At 31.6% G+C, this 22,047-nt stretch overlaps 1 protein-coding gene across 3 annotated transcripts in view; it reads right to left on the bottom strand.

The window, feature by feature from the left end:
* LOC136971177 (uncharacterized) overlaps positions 1–22,047 on the bottom strand; it is a 100,005-nt gene that overhangs the window by 44,324 nt on the left and 33,634 nt on the right. For all 3 annotated transcript variants that reach the window (XM_067265653.1, XM_067265651.1, XM_067265652.1), the window contains exon 3: positions 6,667–7,814. In XM_067265653.1, coding sequence (XP_067121754.1) covers positions 6,667–7,371 — 705 coding nt within the window. In that variant the 5' untranslated portion in view covers positions 7,372–7,814. The remainder of the gene's footprint in view (positions 1–6,666; positions 7,815–22,047) is intronic.

Genomic DNA, 22,047 nt, shown 5'->3' with positions numbered 1-22,047 from the left:
ATTGAAACACCGCTTGAACCAAATTGAAAATTTAATTTAATATTGAAAACATTTTGACTAATATTTTTGATAAATACCAATCTTCATGCACCTGCCATTCTAAATCTCCAATGCCTCTAGTGTTCTGAGTCAGGATCATGTGATTAGAATGGCATTCTTGGAACTGACTTGGCATGACTGATGGATCATCGATTTGTTATAAACAGGATAAACACACCACTACAGGGCAGTGGTGTGTTTACCATGTTTTGTGTTCCATTAGCCTCTTATATAATTTGCATTTGGTGGAACCAATGTACTCCAGCTCTGTTTTGAATCTATTATCCCTCACCAAAACTCTGCATTGGAGGTTTCTATTTGGCTTACTTTGAAGCTCCCCTGGAAATTCTGTATGGTATGCTGGAATGCAGAGTTGGAAAAGGGTTTAGCAAAGTTCCTTATGAGGTTTTTTCAATAACTGTGGAGATTTAGAAAGCTGAAAGCAAGGGCAGATGCATAAATTATAAAGAGGAACATAATCTTTTGTATCCTGGCAACATTTCTTACAATAGAATGGTTTCATCCAATGTTAATGTTATTCTGGATAGTTCATCTGTTTTTTGAATGTGCATTTTATTTACTAATTCTTTATAGTAATACATAAGTTGTATAGTAATTATTTTATCAACAAAACTCCTCTAAGTTAAAAAAAAAAACTTATTGTATTTTGTCAATTATGTAATGATATATGTCACTTTTATATTATATAGCACATTCTTCAACTCTTTCTATTTATAGAATATTAATGACCTTATCATGATCAGTATTGACTGAAAATGAACAATTATTTATTGTGACAATGTCACAATGCCGGGCTTCAATTTTTAGTCATATTTTTAATTTATTTAATTTAAAATATATGCTCTCCACCTCAAATTAGTACTGTAATGTCTTGCCTCTGTACATCATACTTTTCCGTTAGCAATGGAGTCGTGTCAGTCATCTATCTAGCTCTTTTCTGCAGAAATTTTTGAATTGAAGTAACATGACTTCCGATTTTCATCGGACATTCATGTATAGTTAATCAGGGCCTCCTGCCTTTAAGCTTTTCCTATCTGTTCTTAAATCTCATTTATCTAACATCATTCTCAAGATTAAGGAAAGACAGATGGACAACAGTGGAAATTTATAGGTGTACAATTTTTTAAAATTGTATTGTATTGTATTGTATTGTACAATTTTTTAAAATTTGAAATTTATAGGTGTACAATTTTAAAAAATTGTACACCTATAAATTTCAAATTGATTTCAAATTGTACACCTATTTTTTCAAATTGCAGCCCAATTAAATTTTTATCTGGATTTACTAAGATTTAAGCTGTTTTTTGTGTTATTATCCAGTAAGTAGCAGTTATGCTGGAATTCATATTTAAAAGTTCTGCAACATATTTCCTTTCTCTTTTAAATTTGATCGGCATTGTTAATAAGTATGTGAGACTACGAAGGCACAGGGTCAGTACCCACAGTAATTGCCACTTACACGTCGAGTTGGTAACACTTGCCCACTTTGTCTTTTGGATGGGTTTTTATCGAGGGAGGTGAGCAAGTCAGCACGTGTCCTTGGATAGACAAATAGGTTTAACAAATAAACAAGCATTTATTATATTACTAACTATAAGATACAGGATGCAACACAAACTTCGATACATAGACAGGTTATATGCGGCTACTTGCAAGAATATAGTAGTCTAATATTTTACAAGACTACTATCTACCAGCTAGGCCTATTTTGCGAGAGAGAGAGAGAGAGAGTTCACTGTCCACTGATAATTACCTATAATGTTGGAGGAGAGCTAAATGTGATGATAACAGTCCTATATGGAAGTGTTGGGACAGGAGACCAAGATGGACACAAACACCAAAAACAACTTCCGAGTGCAAACTCCCGAGCTTCCAGTAACTCTGACTTTTATACTATTGTCTTGGGAAAGGGGGTCACATGATCGTCAAATGTTGACGATGACGAAGCATTTTTGACAGCTAAGTGTCAATTTTCCCACTACAACCTGTTATTACAACCTGTGACCTTCGATCTGATTCTCCGTTTTTTCTATCAGGGATATTTATATTTTGAAAAAACGATTAACATTAATTTTAATTTTGATTAACATCAATTTTAAAATCCCCTTTAAAATCCACGGGTTCACAAATACATACAAATCTATTAACTCCTTTTTTGTTGATTGTTATTGACAATCAGATGTTGTCTATATTTTTTCTTTGGCTGTCAAAGAAAAATAGCTTTTAAAGGTTTTTTTAAGTAGAGAAATAATGTTTATGAAAACATATATCCATGACCACATAAGAATTGGTAATTCCATTTGAAGTCATGACCCTATATTGGGAATTGCTGTTCTACATTATTGTGTTAGTATAACATATTCAAAATGATCAGAGATACAAAATAGGTGCAATAAAATAAATAATTATTAAGTAAGAGCATCATATCTGTACACCTTGTACTAGAAAATTTTTGTCGTCAGCATTTTTGGGCAAATACCAGCTTTTTTCTCAAAATTATATGTTACGAGCTCGGATATAACTATTGCAGATATAAAGCATTTAACTAGTGGTATTATATAATTGTTAACAATTCTTTTTACTGAGCAAGACTTTATAACAGCAGCTGACTTTATAACATTCCAATTATCCTCATAACTTTCAACATTTATCTTATATCGACCATAGAATTAATAGCAGGTTTTATAGTAACAAGGGTTGGACTTCACGCTGATCATTAGATAAGCAAGAAACAAGAAAATTATCATATAGGTATTAAACTATGTACAAATATCGCTATATTTATTAGTGCTTTCAACGAAACTATTTCCGTCTTCGTCAGGCAGATAAAATGGTTAAATCCTTTACTGAACACAAATTTTTACATTAATCTAACGGAACTAGAGCTTTGGAACAAAACCAACGATAGAACTGAACATAAAGCATTTAAAAGATATGCGCATGGTGACAATGCACATGGTGACAATGTGCATGCGCTATAACATGCTGAGAAGTGGAGCTAGAGGCAAGGCCTTAACCTGTTATCTGTTATATAAGTTGACCCACATAGCAGGCAAATCAAGTGTGGGAGTGTTGCACGGATTTAGTGCATTGGTAAGGAGGGCCTCCCAAATATACACAATGCTCCTATTATCACAATGCCTGAGCATCACCATATCACACTTGTCTGCCCTGATAGAATGCTGGTGTTCAGAAATGCCAACATTCTGGTTGTTACTCCAACGTAGTGGGTGTGAATACCAGATGTTGTATCTTCCATTGGGATAGAATAAATTTCATCAAAAGCACTAGTAATTATAGTAATATTTGTACGTAGTTTAACACCTGTACGATAATTTTCTTGTTACTTGCTTATAGCAGGTTTTATCTATAAATGTTTAGCTAAACTAAATAATTAGTATATTATCTTGCTTTAAAAAATAATAGTTATTTTGGAATAATCTCTGGTTATCTTATCAATGTAGATCTATTAGTTGGAAACAAGAGAAAGAACTTTATGTAGAAAATAATTATAAATTATTTAAGAATACTTAAAGGATAAGCAACTCATTTTTTATATACAGAACAGCCCTGATTAACCAAGGTTCCTCATTATCCGAGACAAATCTGTAAGTTAAAACTACTTTTCTCATAATTTAGTAGGAAGCATCCCGGGCTACTAGTAATTTATAACAGCTTTGCTGTGAATGTACGAAATACTTTTAACTTTAACTGTACCAAGCAAATGACGTTTAAAAATGTTTTTCTGTCCTGTGGGCACTAAGAGAACTTTTTTCAATGCCCATTGTGGATTCAGCAAAACCCACAATGAGGATAGTCAGGTGGTGAAGAGTGGAGCCCAACATATCCTAGACAGATCACCCATGAAATTGATGCTGAGGTGACTGTAGAACATTGCAGCAAAGAAGTGAGAAACAACCACAAAATAAAAAACTCTGACATTTTAAAAATTTAGAATGACAACATGTATTACAAATTGATTTGTTTCTGATACTTCTTATCATTTAACTTCAATATAACACAAAACCTTTCATATTAAAACATAACTACAATAATATACATCTTTTTTCTTAAAGCTACTCTATGTATCAACCTTATAAATGATGTAAAAAAATGTTGTTTTATATATGATTAAATTCACTACGGTGTGGAGAGATTTAAAAGTCAGATTGTATAAATCTTTTATATTAACAATTTTTATTGCAAAATGGCTGTGGCCATCCATTTTATCCAAGTTTTCAGTTACCCAAGGTAGCATTGATCTGCATTACCTCAGATAATTGGGTTCTATTGTACTTAAATTCTTGTTCTAAATTGATAGAGACAATTGACAGCGAAAAATCTTTCTAATGTGTAACATTAAATGCCAAAAATACAACTATAGTTTAAATTAGAAAAAATTGTGTGACAAAAATCACACAGAATTTTGAAAATAATTTCTAAAAACTTTTAATCACTAAATTGCTATTTTGAATTCTAGAATATTGCTGATTACTTTTTAATTAATTAGAAGTTTGATAAAATAAGCTATCTTGTAAACATTATTAAAACTTCCAATACTTTTCGGTTAACAGGACATCAGCCAATATGTACAGAAAAGAGTACAAGTCAAGCACCGAATGAGGGGTTTCACACTACCCCAGAATTGTTGACCCTTTGAGAGATACTCTTCTCCAAAGGTGAATTTTTAATGCCTATCAGCCTATTGCCTTTTCTACATGCTTTGCATGTAGATGTGCGCCTCAGTGCTCACACCTCAGCACTCAGGTGGGGCAAGCCCCCTAAAACTATATAACAAGTACTCCACAAACAGTAAAGTGGGCTAAATTGTTAAATGCAATAGTCTTTTTTCAATAGTCTGGCATCCCATTAACCAAAAAGAACCAAAATTCCTATATAATATGAATAGATAATGATTAAAAATCAAGATTAAAAATTTTATACATACACACACATACGTATACAGGATGTATCAGTACAGTGGTTACAAACTTTCAGCAGAGATAGAGTACACCTAGACGATGGGAAATCACATAGCAATGCATGGTTGGAAACACTTTCCTGGCACAGTAGTGATGACACAAACAGGGTGAGAAAACATGTTTATTATTCTTAGTACAGCAAAAATGCTCGGACGTCTTTGGCTGGTGTAGCAACATCTATTGTATACACCAGCCAAAGACGACCCAGCATTATTGCTGTACTAAGAATAATAAACATGTTTTCTCACCCTGTTCGTGTCTTTCCTTTTTTGTGTTTTGTGTCGTCACTACTGTGCCAGGAAAGTGTTTCCAACCATGCATTGCTATGTGATTTCCCATCATCTAGGTGTACTCTATCTCTGCTGAAAGTTTGTAACTGCTGTACTGATACACCCTGTATATATACAGTAGAGCATTGATTATCTGACCCCAATCAACCGTCACATTGGTTAACCGACCACGTTCTAGTCGGCAAATTCAAATGTCCGCTAGTGATGTGGCGCTACAATATTTGGCTATGTCTTGGCTACTTTAATATTATTTTTGTTAAATTTTTGCATGTTTTAGCTGGCAACACTGGCTTGGCCATGAAAGGTAGGCCAGTATTTAAATCAGGCTTAATTTTCTATTTTTCTTTATTTTTGTATTTATTTTGTGCAAAATAAAGAAATAATTTTTAACGATACAATAGTGATGATTATTATTTAAAAAAAATTTTGTTAGGCTTAACATCGATGAAAATTCAATGTGAAGTAGGTTAATAGCAATATACTAATATACTATACTAATAATGTATTTTTTCATACTTTTCGGTTATCCGTTTTTTCAGTTATCCGACCAACCCCAGTCCCAATTGAGTCAGACAATCAATGCTCTACCATACATGTGTGTGGAAGTGTTATATAACAATTAGTGTTCTCCCAGAATTTTTTTTTGCCAGTTGGTTGATTAAATCTGCCAGTTAAACCCTCCCTCATATAATCTTGTTGTCTTAAACAAGTTTTGGCATCCTAGTTTGAAATCAGTGATCCTGTTGTTTTGGACTGCTATCATTATTTTGGCCACTTTCTTGTTTTTTATGTTGCTTATTTAAGAATTTTTATTAATTTTCGATTAAACATTTTCCATGTCAACATAAATAATTTTTTTTAAACATACCTATTGTAGACATGTGAAAATATTGTTAAAGATATTCATTGAAATGTTAAAATAATTTTAGATATATTTGCATAGAAGTATTAATTGATCTGTTCAAGAGCATATATTTGTTCAAATTTTGAATGTGATCTGATAAACATATGTTAAAAATTGAGACTGAACTATACTCAAGGAACACAAGAAAATCAAGTCTTTTGTATGTTCATATATATATCCCCCAGGAAGAACACTGAATTATAACTTTTAAAATGTCTCAACAAAGCAAATATCATCTCACAACCATCACTTTATGATTATTATAGTTTTAGTCATCAAATCAACTTGTCTTAAAATGAACATAAGCTCAAAAGTTCTTATAGCTCAAAAAGCTCAAAAGTTTCTGAGATGACACTATTTGCTCTACTCAAGTATTTTATAAGTAGTTTTGAATTGTATGAAATTTTTTATAGTTATTTTACATATTTACCTCAGGAATTCCACATGTTTTACAGTAGTCTTCCGTAATAAAATGAACACCAAATTTTCGACACCACTCTATAATTAAAACTTGAGGTAATTCTGAACCATCTTTATAAGTAATTGAAGGATGCATTTCTTTCATTTTCTCAACAAGATCTTTTACTTTTACTTCATTCCCTTCAATTAACTGTTTTCTGATTATTACAAAAACATCGATTTCCCAACTTGATGTTTTATCTTCTTGGAATGATATTTCTTGAGAAGTAAGTTCTTTCATTTTGCAACAAAATTTTTCCCTGGAATTTGTTAAAGTTATATTTTTTAAATCATCTATATTGTCTGTAACTGCAATATCAGAAGACGAAGAAACCTGATGATCTTGACTATTAGAATCTTCAGTTTCTCCAGATGCAAGATTCTTATCTAATCCCTTTTTAATAATCCTCCTTATTATATTATCTTTTACTTTACACCAGAGTGTAACTTTTGGTTGATCAATTTCATATTTTGCAGATGCTGCACTAATTCCGTTTTTTTCTGCATAGTTAACTACAGCTAATTTAAATGTGGGAGGGTATGTTACATAATGTCTTCTAACCATATATCTAGTACCACAAGCACTTTCTCCACTACTTCCACCAGCTGGTGAACTGTAAGCAGAAACAATGTCAGCAGTTCTATTAATTAAATGTAATCCACTCGGAGGGGACATATTATTAAATATTGGAGGTGTTCTAACTAATTTTGAAAAATTTTGTCTTTGTGCAAGACGATTTCTTCTTCTTCCTTTTCCCTGACTTTGACGATTTGGAAGATATTCAGGATCACTGGAACTACCACCATCTCCCAAAGAATCATTACTAAAAGTATCATTTTCTCTTCTGTCAAAAATATTGGAATAAATCCATGTCCATCAGCAATCTCATCAGAGACATTGTCAACTTCCATATCAAATACAGAATGTCCATCATCTGGTAATTCATCATCATCATCAATGTTATATGCATAATACAGCAACTGATCTTCATAATCATCATCATGTTCCTTGCTGAGTATGCTTAAGAATCTTTCTTCCTCTTCCTCTTCTTCTGCAGTAAGAACACCAATAACTTTTCTTGGATTGGATGATTTTCTTTTACCCATTTTGTTTCAAGGCTAAAAAGAAAATAATTATAATTTTAGTAAATTTTTGGTATAGATTTTCATTATATTAAATTTATAATATTTCACTATCATCAAATTTACATATCTTTTTCTATATGCCAATGAATTCATAACAGATTATCCAGATTACTTTTTACTTTAAAAATAATTAAACTAATACTGTAAATTTGCTGATGATTAAAATAACTTCTATTAAAGATAAACATGTTACCATCTCTTTAATAATCTTATAAACTTATTAATTGAATTAAATTAATAAGTTTAGAAATCTGGATAAAAACAGATGACCAGTTAACAATCTGAATCTAAAATAAACTCCTTCCATTTATATAATAATTTTAAAGTAATATAATTTTACGATTGTGTATTATCATTATCATACAATAATTTATTTTATCCAGTCTCAAAGAGTGTTAATATTAAAGCTAACATTAATTTATTAATAACTGCTTAGTACATATAAACAATAAAAAGTATTCATATCTAGTTTTCTCTATAACACAATGTCTGCAGTTCTAACAGTGATGTACTCTGAATCACCTTGTTGAAAACATCAGAGATTATATTTACTAGTAATTGTCCTTAAATAAGCAATCTACAATGTTTATCAGTAAATAACACTATCATCATTCTATAAATTACTCAACAACTTCATTATGTATATTATAAGATAACCAAGATCTCTAATAAGAATGCAAAGAAGAGGATTAAAATTAAGTCCAAAATGTGATAGCATACAATTATAATTAAGATTAGTAGAACATAGACTATATATCATTGCAACTTCATTCAAAATAAAAATGTACGACGTAACAAAGAAATTAGACCTAGGATCCAATTTGTAGATTGAGGAAAAAGGTAACAAATAGAATACTAATTGATTGGGAGATTTGGAGGTAAACAAACTGTTATGTGATAGAAGAATGCTTGCCAAGTTAAAAAGAATATTTTATAGAAGTAAATAGATAATAAACTGATATTTGTGCATGTTTCTAGCAATTTTGCTATATACATACAGCAAACATTTCAGTGCTGTTAAGGGGCCAATGTCAGGCTTTTTATCAAAGATTTTTATAGCCAAACTTCTCAATTTGGAACACTTTTTTGAAAGAAAATCATTCTGGAATGAGTTCTATTTAAATTCACTAAACAGTCCATTTTTTCAATTATATCATTAACCAATGTCATTACATGGATACTACGGGAAGAGGCCAGATTAATTAAATATATATTAAATGCAGATAAGCTTAGAACACTGGATATAGGAAATTTAAGTTTGAAACAGGGAAGATGCATAAACAGTAAGGATGCTAAAATGATTTCCAATGCATGGAAAGTGGTTGTAGACAATTCTAGATATGGAGATATGTTTTAGGAAAATGTACATGTAAACAGTTATATGTTCTACAATATTTTAAATTTATTATATATGAGCCATAATTTATAATTTTCTATGATAATTTATTGTAAGGAATTAAATTGTTAAAACTCATCGTAGACTGCATAACTTATCAATACAACATATGCAGAACACCTTGTAAATTTGCAGCCATATTTATTAAATACTAATGTTTTCAGTTGTATTTAACCACCTTCTTCAGGAAAAAAACAGCAAAAAATCGAACACTTAAAACATTTGCAGTAATGAACAAGCATTTTGAAACGTTTTTAAAAGATATTCTAGAGAAAATTGTGTGTGCCATCTCACAACGACTAACATTAAATAACAAAATAAATAAAAATAAATAAAATCACATTGAAAAAATAATTTTCAATGTGATTTTTTGCTGTATTTTCCTGAAGAAGGTCATTAAATACAACCGAAAACATTAGTATTTAATAAATACGGCTGCAAATTTACAAGGTGTTCTGAGTATGGTGTATTAAATTGTTAAGTGTTTGGATGTTAATGACGTTGGTTAATGATGTAATTGAAAAATGGACAGTTTAGTGAATTTAAATAGAATTTGTTCCAGAACGTTATTCTTTCATAAAAAGTGTTCTGAATTGAGAAGTTCAACTATAAAAATCTTCAATAAAAAGTCTGACAATTGTCCCTGAATGAGATGAATACATTTGCTTTATGTATACAGTTAAATTGCTTGAAATGTGCAAAAAGGTCAGTTTATTATCTATTTATACATAAGTTCCAGCTAAGAAGAATAAGTTTTTATGTTTTTTGAATAGAAGTATTGTAAAATCACAGCACTATGCTGTTAGAGTGAAACCAAATGGAAAATGCATATAACTGTAATGAGTGGAGTCATGAGAAAAGATAAAATAACAAACAACTATATAACAGGAAGTTTGAAAGTAATCCTGAATCCATTCAAGAAAAATGTGGGAGAGTCATTAATGCATTAATCTGAAAATATCAAATAAAGATCAGAAAATGACACCAAGATGAAAAACTAAAAATCTAATAATTGATGGTAAAAGAGCTAAAGGAAGACAAAAGACAACATAATACAAACAATGAAAAAGATATCATGGCTATGATCCACAGAATGGAAATATCCCTCATAAAAATGTATACAGTATAATATGAACCAAACACAATAATCGTAGGCAATGACACTATAGATACAGAATTAATTAACACATTCACAAATTTATTCAAAGAAACTTTCACTAAATATAAATTTACACAATTAAATGCCACACAAGAACACAAATACCAAACACATCAAATAAATTATGGAAAACTTGGTTAATGTTACCTATGGTAGTGAACTCAGCAACAGGGAAATTTTAGAGGGCGACAGGGAAATTCTAGACTGCGATGGGGAAATTTTTCCCCTACATTCAAGATGGCGACGGGGAATTTGTTGGGATTTCGTTATCAATTAATGAAATCTGTAAAGGGCACTTTGATCCGTAGAATCGCGATTGATCAGAAGTATGCAAATTTTCCCCCTGAGAGCGGAGTAGGCGTGTTGTCGTGCAAAAAGATTTTCTTGAGTTTTTGTTACTTTTGGAATTTTTCTATTATAAGGTAATTAATAATAATTTTAATTTACATTGTGAATTTAAGCACTTGGAATAAATTTATTGACAAATTTGCTAAGCGTATTCTGCAATTTTTGGAATAGATATTTCACAAGTTTGTCATGTCGAGTTGCGATTTGGAGTCGGACGAATTTTGGAAAGATTGTACTGGGCGACGTTTTTATCAGTTAATAGAAGTAGAGTCTTCCGAATTAGGATTAGATGAAAGAATTGATGGCGGACCGAAATTTGCCGTAAAACTGGGTCTCCAACACACCGAGGAACTTTGCCAGAAATATGGTCAAACATGCAAATCGAGTTATCGCAGTGACCGGAAATCATGCGTGATGCGTTGCCGAAAATGCTGGCGGAATAGTTCGGCTCTCGAAAGTACGTTCAAAGGAAATGTGGCAATATGTCATGGGCGAATCTTTTGACATTCATATGGCACTGTCTTGGTTTAGAGTGCGCGACGAGTATTTCGGCAGTTTCCTCGGGTGTTTCTAAAAAGGCAGGCATACACTGATCGAATACATCCCGATCACGGAAAAATACCTAGTTGGAAAGAACCAGAGACTATTCCGGCTGCTCCCGCACCTAATGTCAGCAAGAAAGACAAAAAAGCAAAAGAAAACACAAGACAAAGGTGAAAAAAAAAGAGAAAAGTGTTAAAACGAAAGGGGGAAAAAGAGCATCATCACGTACCGGAGAGTCCAGTTCCGTCGACGGGAAACGTGGAAAAATGGGAAAAGCTCAGAAACAAAGTAAGTTATCCTATTTTTTTTAATTTGTTTTTTTAGAATTGTAAGCGTAGAACATAGGGTAGAAATAATCCCCCCTTCGCCGTCTAAATGTAAGGTAGAAAGAAAAATTCCCTGTCGCCGCATGTAATGTAGGGGTGGGGAAAAAATCCCTGATGCCGTCTAGATTGTAGGGTAGAAAAATTTCCTTGTCGCTGAGTTTGCTACCATAGGTAACATTAACCGAATTTGGAGATAGGTCAATATCTGGGAGTTGAGTTACTGGATGAGTTAATTTGTAGTCATTGTGCCGGTCCAGCTCGTTACTTTTGACTTTTCCCACAATGTTCTTAATTGTCTCTGGAATATCATTGGCAGTCTCAAAATGCTCTAAGTGGTGAATGACTTGGTAGGTCCAATACCTTTCGATGGCTTTTAAGTTGAGAGGGGCCGTGCCTGCAATAACCTGTAGTGCACTGGTTGGGGCTGTTCTATAAGCCCTGGTTATTGAAATAAGACAACAGCACTGAATAAATAAAAGTTTTCTGCATATTTGCTGTCTGCTAGTGGCTATGCCCCAAACCTCAGCCCCATACAGTACTGCTGGTTCTATAGCTGATTTGTAAATTAAGGATGTATTTTGAAAATTCTAACCCCAAAGATTGTGGCAAATGGACCGTAAGGAGTGTGCTAGGTTGATGGCTTTCTGCTTCATGCACTCAATGCAAATGTCCCAATTTAGTAGGTTATCGACAGTGATCCCCAGATACTTGATACTATCAGATCATTTAATTCTTTCCCCATATATCTTAATTGTTGGTTTCTTATCTAAGGACTTGTTCCTGGGAAACAATATGCATCCACATTTTTTGGTGTTGATTATCTGTTTGTTATTATAGGCAACACAAATGGTATTTCTTTGCATATGTCAAACATGTAAATACCATGTGACTTTTGGTTATGGGGTTTCCTGAAAGAGAATGTCTACTGTAGAAGACCTGCATCTGTGCCACATCTAAATGACAGCCTTTGGCACCGTTCTGGATATTCTGGCAAACTCACTGCATTCAACTGTGGAAAATACAGTTTTGCGATTAGAGCACATTGTTCAAAATTGAGGAGGACATATTGAGCAGTTTTAGTGCTACATACTCAACATTTATATGTGCATGCATATTCAATATTTCTGTATGCTCCAGTGCCATCTATTGACAAATTTTTATACTATTTGTTTTTAAAGAAATGTTAAGTGCATCATTTGAATTGTCTGTAGTCCAAATTTTGTTTCATTTTGAGCAGTATAACGCATTCCAGAGCTCTCTGAAGTGGGAAACTTATTTCTCGCTAACCCTGTACATGCACATAAAAATTACAAATATTCAGAACTTACCCAAGAAATAAAGTACATGTGGAAAATGGATAAGATAAAGAATGGCTGCTGCGTTAATTTCAAAGAGGAAGGACAAAGTATCTTATCCATGGCAATCCTTATACCAAAGGAAACAGTCAAATTTAAAAAATCATTTTGGAGAGATTTAAAATCGATTTAATCGATTTAAATTATTTTTAAAATATTTTAAGAGAATTAGTTAAAAAATTCTTGTTTATACGATTTTTAAATAATTCTTAAAAACGTTTCATTTCTGCATTCAATTTAACACTTACCGTGCTGGTCCAGTTGACCTTGTTCCTTACCTGTGTGCTGACTGCTTTAAGCAATTTTACAGTACTTTCTACTGAACATAAAAAACGATTGACTAAAGCTAGGTAAAAAGTATAAACCATTTTCGATATTGGAAACATTTATCTGTACAATACTCAATTTTGATGTGTGTAGGCTTTATTTTTATGTATTATGCTTTAATGTTATTTGGACCTGTTATTTTGGTTATTTAGAAATAGAGATACAATTAAAAAAATTAAAAACTGCAATATAGCTTTAAAATTTGGATTTTTTGCATCAAATACAAAGTACATCAATGAATTTATTCATAATAGTGATGTACTGTATCAATATTATTAGTAGACTTTTTTCTGACTGTAGCTGTTTTTCATAATTGAGTCGGTTTGGCAAATGCACATAAGATGGCATTAGCATTATCAGAAATATAGGAATTTGACTTTCATATTGATAATAACTAAAAAGTATATAAATTATGTAATATCATATAAACTATACAGGTTTAAAATAATAATGAAATTACGTGGCTTATTTGCATTTTTTCGATCTCAGTTAGGCCTAAATCATAATCGTAACATTTTCTTCAGATAAATCAATATAATTGGCACTATATTTGTTGCTTTTTTATTAATGAATTCGAACAATTATTAGTTAGTACATTAATGCGCCATATCTAAACTTAACTTATATATAAAAAATAAAATGACTCCATATTAACTTCTAAAATATAACGAGGAAACTCCGAATCAAACAATGATCGTGGTTGGACAAAATCGCTTATATTTCAAATTTCCGAATAAATAGTGCCCACTGTTTATTAACAGGCACACTAAAATACACGAAGAAATTGTATTTTCATTGCTGAAAATGTAATTTTACATTTTGAAGCTAGAAATAACAGGATATGTTGAGAAACGTAATATTACATTTTTCATTTTTTGCAAAGGAATGTGGAAAACGTGATATTACGTTTATAGCATGGTAAGTGTTAATTAAAGAATTCTGAGGAATATCTCCTGTGAAGATCGAAAACATTAGAATTTGCAATTGATTATCCTGGAATTTCATTTAAGGTTCAATTTGTTGCTATTTTGTATGATATATTCCAGGCTTGCAGAGTTGAACGATAACATACTTACTGTGTCAGTAGTCTTTTATTGCAAAGGTATCATACCACATACATTACACAAAAATTTTGAAACATTAGGGTTTCACAATAGCATACATAGCAGTGCAGAAGGCTACCTTACTAAACACATGTCACATAGTCAAGAAATTCTTAGGTACAAATACATACACAAACAGTATGTAAACAATACAATGATTTTTCCTGTAGCTATGCCTTCACCTTGGTCTGGCATAGTACTAAGCATTGGTATAAGATGAGTACATTACATATCACTTTCATAATAATAATTAATTATGACAATATTATTATGTAATATATGTCAAAATAATTACAATAAGCAGACTCTAATGAATTAAAAGTTTTTTTGCTAGTTTTAAAGATTTGTATTTTTTATTGTTTATAGCAGTATTATTTACCAGTTGAGTATACAGTAGAGAGTCGTTAATCGGAACACTGGTAATCGGAATCGCCGGTAATTGGCACGATTTTCAGTCGGACTGTGTCATGCTGAATCGAACGTTTTTGATACTAAATTTACTTCTAAAGTATAATTTTCATGTTTTTATATTCTTCAATATATTTATTTTGTTTGTACAAAATGCAAAAATAATTTTTAACAATACGATAGCTTCGATTATTATTATAAAAATTTTTGTTAGGCTTAAAATCGATGAAAATTCAACACGAAGCGACATGCAACGGAGAAAAATTCAACACGAAGCAACACGCAACAGAGAAAAATTTGAACATCGGACAGGTTAATGTATTTTTTCGTACATAATGGGAAATCGGAACAAATGACTAATCGGAACAACCCCAGTCCCCAATTGATTCCGATTTTCGACTCTCTACTGTAATTCTGAACTTTGTACGCTGTATTTACTCACATATAAGATGATCTTGCATATAGGACAAGATGTGACTTTAGAGATCAAAATAAACACAAATTTATTAATACAATTCTAATTTTATTTCACAAATAAAATATCAAATGCATGTATTAAGGCAAACAAATTCTATTTTTAAATTTTTGTTTGATTGACAATGATGAACATAAATTTGTTGAAAGCACAAGCAAAAATTAAAAAAACTGTTAACACTGTTCTTAGTGTGTTTTCTTTTCTTTTATCTGATATTTGATATTATATACACAATACAGTTTGATAAAGATCAAACTGTATTGTGTGACAATTAAAGCATATTTTTCAAAAAAATGTTTGTTTATTTATTTCAATTTAGATCATATACAGTAGTGACCACTGAACTTAGACCAGGCTGCAGTTAACATGCCATCCAATAGATAGGTTTTAAAAAAAGTAACTTTGATTTATTGCATGAATGTTTTACATAATTTAATACAAATATACAGTAATTAATCTTTATTTTTGCTAAATATCAACTTGATATCTTGCAATTTTAACAAAATTGAGCCAGTCAAACTTCAATCACAGGCATCAAAAAACATCACTCCTGTCAATGAACATAGACCACTGGATGTTTAATATTTTGTTGCATCACCTTTTGCAGCCAAAACACCTTCCATACATTTTGGCATGTTGTTGACTAGGTGTTCACATTCATCTACTGTTATGGCCAGATAGTTAGAATGGAAGCTTTTAGTCTTTCAACTGTCCAAGGGCATGTTTTTCACAGACATCTCTTCATAATGTTCCATACATTCTCAATTGGTGAAAGATCTGGGCTTTTGGATGGCCAAGGAAGAAGTTCTATGTTCTTTTCTGCAAGCCACTGTTTTGTTTTTCTGCTTGTATGATATGTGGCCCATCCTGCTGGAAAATGCAGGTTCTATTTGGATATAGCTTTGCTATGGACAGAAATAAACATTGTTGTAGAATGTTAATGTATTGTTCTAAAGCAAGTGTTCCATCAACAAATGTCAACTGACCCATACCAGTGGTGCTCATACACCTCCAAACCATGACGCTGGCAGGAAACTTTACTGAGTGGTTTAATGACAATGGATCATTAGCTTCATTGTCAGGTCAAATGACAAGTTTGCTTTTGTCTGTTGCTGATAATTCAAATTTTGATTCATCAGACACCAGAATTTCATGCCACTTTTGCTGAAACCAGGAAAGATGTTCTTTGGCTCACTATACCCGTTTCTTCTTTTGATGGGCTGTTAGCAAGCATTTTTCACATACTACATAGAACCAGAAATGCATTTCTTGCAGTTTCCTGTGTGTTCTTGAAACAGATACATTCTTTCCAATTGTATTGTTTCATATCATATTGTAGTTATATCCAATGCTGTGGCACTGCAGTTGTTTTTTACAATTTTTTCCAAACTCCTATCATCAACTTTTGAAGTTCTTCGCTGATGTCCAGCAGCTTTGTTAGGTATAACATGGCCGTGGTTAGTGTAATGAACAATAATCTGGTGCACTGTTGTCTTGCTTAGTATTAGCTCTTTACAAATAGCTCTCTCAGATATACCATGACCAGCGCCGGATTAAGCCTCTAGCGGGCCCTAGACAAAATTTAAATTGGGGCCCCATTTAAATAAGTCGCTTCTAAACAAATCTTATATAATGTGACATTAGCGTAGCTAGCATGGGTGACACCCGGTGCGGATATCGTAGTGTCACCCCAAGTCACACCGTAGTGTCACCCTTTTTAACTCTTTTATAAAACACTATTGAATTGTAATATCTTCGCACTCGAGCAACTTGAACAACACTATATCGAATATGCGATGTCGCGACGTAAAAGTTTAGATTTAGAAAATAAATCATAACCATACGTCAGTACTACCACGAGATGCGGCCCTAGGAATATTTCTAGATGGTGCGAGAGATCTCGTGGCGTACGGTTAGCTGTTGACTTTTTTTTTAGATAATGGCTAGTCGAGCGGAGCTTAGTAGGAATTGTTAAATACAACCTTTTCTGTCCTATCGAATAATTTTCAACTCGTTTTGAAACAGAGCAATCTTCTACACTGAAGCCGGGCCCCTCCGAGTTATGGGCCCTAGACATTTGCCTACTTTGCCTATTCAATAATCCGGCCCTGACCATGACTGTGTTTAGCAATGATAGCATTCCTTAAATCTTCTGAAACACCTTTTCTTCTGGCAATTATAGACAAAATGCAAAGGTTTGTAAATAAAAAATCACCAAATTTCATTCACAGGATCACTGTAGGCTAAAGTGAGGCTAAAATAATCGATTGTTTCAGAAATACTGCAATTTTAACATTATTTAAATGCATATTATCAGCTGGTCTATATTCCTTGACAGGAGTGATGCAGTGGTCTAGGTTTTTTGATGCCTGTAACTCAAGTTTGACTGGCTCAATTTTGTTAAAATTACAAAATATCAAGTTGATATTTAGCAAAAATAAAGACTCTAACTACTGTATATTTGTATTAAATTATGTAAAACATTCATGCAATAAATCAAAGTTACTTTTTTTTAAACCTATCTATTGGATGGCATGTTAATTGCAACCTAATCTAAGTTCAGTGGTGACTACTGTACTTGTTTATTACAGTCCCAGAACTACAAGTATATAACCAATAATACATATAGAATACTTTTCTATGAAATTCTATACATACTTAACTTTAATTATACAAATATATCTATGCAGGTAACTGATAAACTAACTAATATGTCAATTTTTTAACACATTGAAGATATGAACATTAAAATCGAAAACATTCATCAAAAAATTTTTTTGAATTAACCCTTACTGGAAAATAATTTTGAAGGATTTTGAATGAAGTGTTTACTATATTATTCCAGTCCAATAAGTGGTGTTTTATCTGTTTAAACAATAATTATGAGGAATTCAGAAATAATTAGAGAATTAAAATATTCTGAAATAAATTTTAACCTTATTAGATTAGGAATTCTCCAAATTCATAATTTTACTTAACTAACATATTTTAAAATTACAAAATGCTTTAAAACTTAAATATGCCAATTTTAAAGTAGGAGCTTAGCCCAATCCCTTTTGAAACATTCTACAACATATTCCTTCATGATGACTTGTGAGCACTAGGATTGGCCTTACTTTACCACTATACTTATTACACCACCACAGGACATCAAATTAGACTTAGAAAAACACTATTTTATTTTCAGAATGCATTTCAGATTTAGAGTCCCTCATCAGCTTTTTTGATTTAACATGTTGATTTGGTGTTTAGAACATTAATTCTAGAATGCACTTTGAATTATCTTGTTACTTTATTATTTGCTTTACTGTGAATCTGTTTATTTTAACAATGTGTATTTTTATCACTTTACTGTTTTACCAGTACCTTAGCTTATTATAGTTTTATTGTATCAGCACTACCTTTTTGACAAGACTGTGTCTTGTCTATAAAATCATACTGCGGTTTTTGTTACCAGCTTAGAGGTATGAAGGAGTACGTATCAAGAGTTGATATCTGGCATAGAGTATTAGGTGCCCAAATCATTTGCACATAAAAAAATTCAGACTTGTAGGTAGTCAGGGGACCAAGAACCAAGTCAAAATAAAATACAAAATGACGACCGTCTTCTACAAACAGGCAAAACAGGCACCTCACCCCACCAAAGTCAGGTGAGGAGAGTACCACCCACAGTCATCTGACCTTAGGACTGAACACGTAGTATCTTCTATGTTAAATAAAATTTGTAATCTAATTTTGTAAATTTGGGAGTGCTTCAAATATGACGTTAAAACAGGATTATATGTCGTTACAAGTGGGTTTTTTTAAACATTATCTACTATAATAAAATCATGGACTGATAAAAATTTGACGTGTAGAGCAGAGGGCGCCACCACGTGATCTTCACCCTTTCACTTCACTTTGCTCCTAAACATAAACAAGGAGAGACATATTTTTATTTCATTTAGTTAACCTTTCAATTCAACAGCCGTGCTGATCTTGGATTTATATTATATCTCGACACTATTGTAAATATCGCGTAGCCGATACAAATTAAGTAAATTATCAGTTTCTCAGTTAATTTTTACCAGCAGAACAAAAGACACAGAACATGTGGTTGAGGTCAACAGACAAGGAAGAATGCAATCCAATATTGTTTGTGCAAAATAAAAAAAAAATAATTTTGGACAATACAATAGCCATGATTATTTTTTTTCAAAAACAGGAAATTTTCATTAGGCATCAACAAAAATTCAACCTGGACCGACACGCAAATGGAAAGAAATTAACCTATCCAATGGAAAGAAATTTCTACATTGGATAGGTTAATTTCACTGAAAATGCATGGTGGACGACCTCGTGGTCGTGGCCTGCAAAGTTTGAACAATTGCACTCAAAACCAGCGATATTAAAGAAGATTGGAGAATGAGAACGAGATCCGCCTTGAGTGTCAAAGTGATCCCGTTTAGTAGTGAGTCTCCGAGACATAGTCTTGTCCCAAATACGGCTTTGCCATTTTACTTGTTTTACATATAATTTTTTGTTTGATAGTGTGTTTAATCTTTTAATGTTCTAAACATCGAATTGACATGTTAAATCAAAAAAGCTGATGAGGGACTTCAAATCCGAAATGCATTCTGAAAATAAAACTGTTTTTCTAAGTCTAATTTGATGTCCTGTGATGGTGCAATAAGTCTAGCAGTAAAGTAAGACCAATCTTAGTGCTCACAAGTCATTAAGAAGACTAGACAAGAAGCTTATCATAGTATATATTCCTTAATGTTGCATTTTATAACTTTTCGCCTAAACAATTAATACTAGTTTTAAAACTCTTATTTTGAAGAAATTTTTTAGTAATGGGTAAGATAGATAGGGATGAGTGCCAATGATCTTAGACTGTGTAACATCTGATTGTTGTGCAAACTTAAATGACTTAGCTACAGTATATTCACTAATGTATCTCTTGATGTTGTGCTTGGCTGTCCAAAAGTAGTTGAGAAAAACTTGTTGTTAAAATGAACTCCAGTAAAGCAGATTATTATTTGTTATATTTTTAATATACTTTGGCTATAATAGTAGTCAAATACAGAAAATATTTCCTTTATCACATTATAGCAAATTGATTGCCTAATTACAATGGGCTATATCAATGCTATTAAGTATTAATTAAATTTCAAGTAATATAACCCAATACAATCTGGCAATTTTTTTGCTTTAAACTGAAAATTGGGCTTATAGATGTTTATATTTTCATTTATCAGTTTATTAACAGAACTATCTGATAAAATATTTGTCTTATATTAACTGACTTAAATTTAACAGAAAGTAATTATTAATAATAATAATAATAATAGATAATTAGTCATTTGTTTTACTGATTAGTTGGCCAAGGAGCCGATTCTGCTAATTATGAAGTATCTATCAATTAACCAGTGCATCACTAATTTTAATTATTTAAAAGCTACTAAAATATTTATTACTTTAGAATTATATATTTGAACATCAGGATTTGTAAAGATTGGAATTTAATTTTCATATCAAATGATTTTATTCCTTATTGTTATTTTAAAGGAACTATTTTAACCCTTCATACTGTTGCATCCCAAACGTTTGTTGTGAAAAATGCTCTAGAAATATTTATTTTAACGTCTCTGGTGCATTTACTATTGTTAAATATTTATCTCATTATTTGTCCAATAGATGGCATTATGTTACAAAAATTATTTTGCCATTTTTGGTGGAAAAATATAGTTTATTTTTGGAATATGATAGCATCTATGTAAATTGTTTTTGGTAGTTTTTCTTTTATATAATCAAAATTATTTTATTTATAAATATTATTAGTAACCATTAAATAAATAATGAATAATTAAAAAATTAATAAAATAATATAATTTTATATGAATAAATAAAATTATTTTACTCTTAGATAAATAAAAAAATCACATGTAAGTGCTAACTTTTGAAAATTACTTCATAAATATTAACACACTAAAAATAAAAATTTTTTAGTTAAATAACAAGTAAAAATTATACTCTTTCCATTTCCGACTTCGAGGATTCTATGAGCCAAAACAGGACAAACAAATAGCAAGGAACAACAATTATTTTATTAATTTATCCAAATGCATTTCGCCATCCAGGCCTCATCAGTGGATACATCAGGATGTTATTCGTTGATTACGTTTTATACCCAACAGCCGTTCCCAGCATGCATCAACAATCAATCCAGCATTCAAATTAAGTAAATTTACATGTTCGGCGATACAGAAATGTTCTACAATTTTTCTTTCTAAGTTATTTTCTATTCTATACAAAATTTTAGTATTTTTTATATTTATATTACAATTAAATTTTTGGCAATGTAAAAACCATGCTGATTCCGTTCTTCTCAGTCTAATGGCTGCCTCATGTTCCCGTACTCTCAACTCCAATCTTCTTCCGGTTTCTCCAATGTAATAGTTTGGATTTCTACATGTACATGACATCCTATATACGACACCGGCGATTTTAAATTGGTCTCTGGGCGAATTTTCACTGTTCATTATACTAATGAGAATTTCAAGTCTAACAGGTATTAAATATTATGCAAGATATGTAGACGATATAATAATAGTTTATGATTCTCAAACAGTTTCATCCAAACACATTGAAGAATATGCAAATGGATTACATAAAAATTTAAAGTTTACAAGTGAAGATGAACAACAAAATAAAATGAATTTTTTAGATGTCACTATAAAAAGAGAAGAAACAAGTGTATCATTTAGTAAGTATGAAAAACTAT

Source organism: Centruroides vittatus, unplaced genomic scaffold (assembly GCF_030686945.1).
Source record: "Centruroides vittatus isolate TY-2023 unplaced genomic scaffold, ASM3068694v2 contig_2349, whole genome shotgun sequence".
NCBI lineage: Eukaryota > Metazoa > Arthropoda > Arachnida > Scorpiones > Buthidae > Centruroides > Centruroides vittatus.
This window is presented reverse-complemented; position numbering and strand designations above follow the sequence as displayed.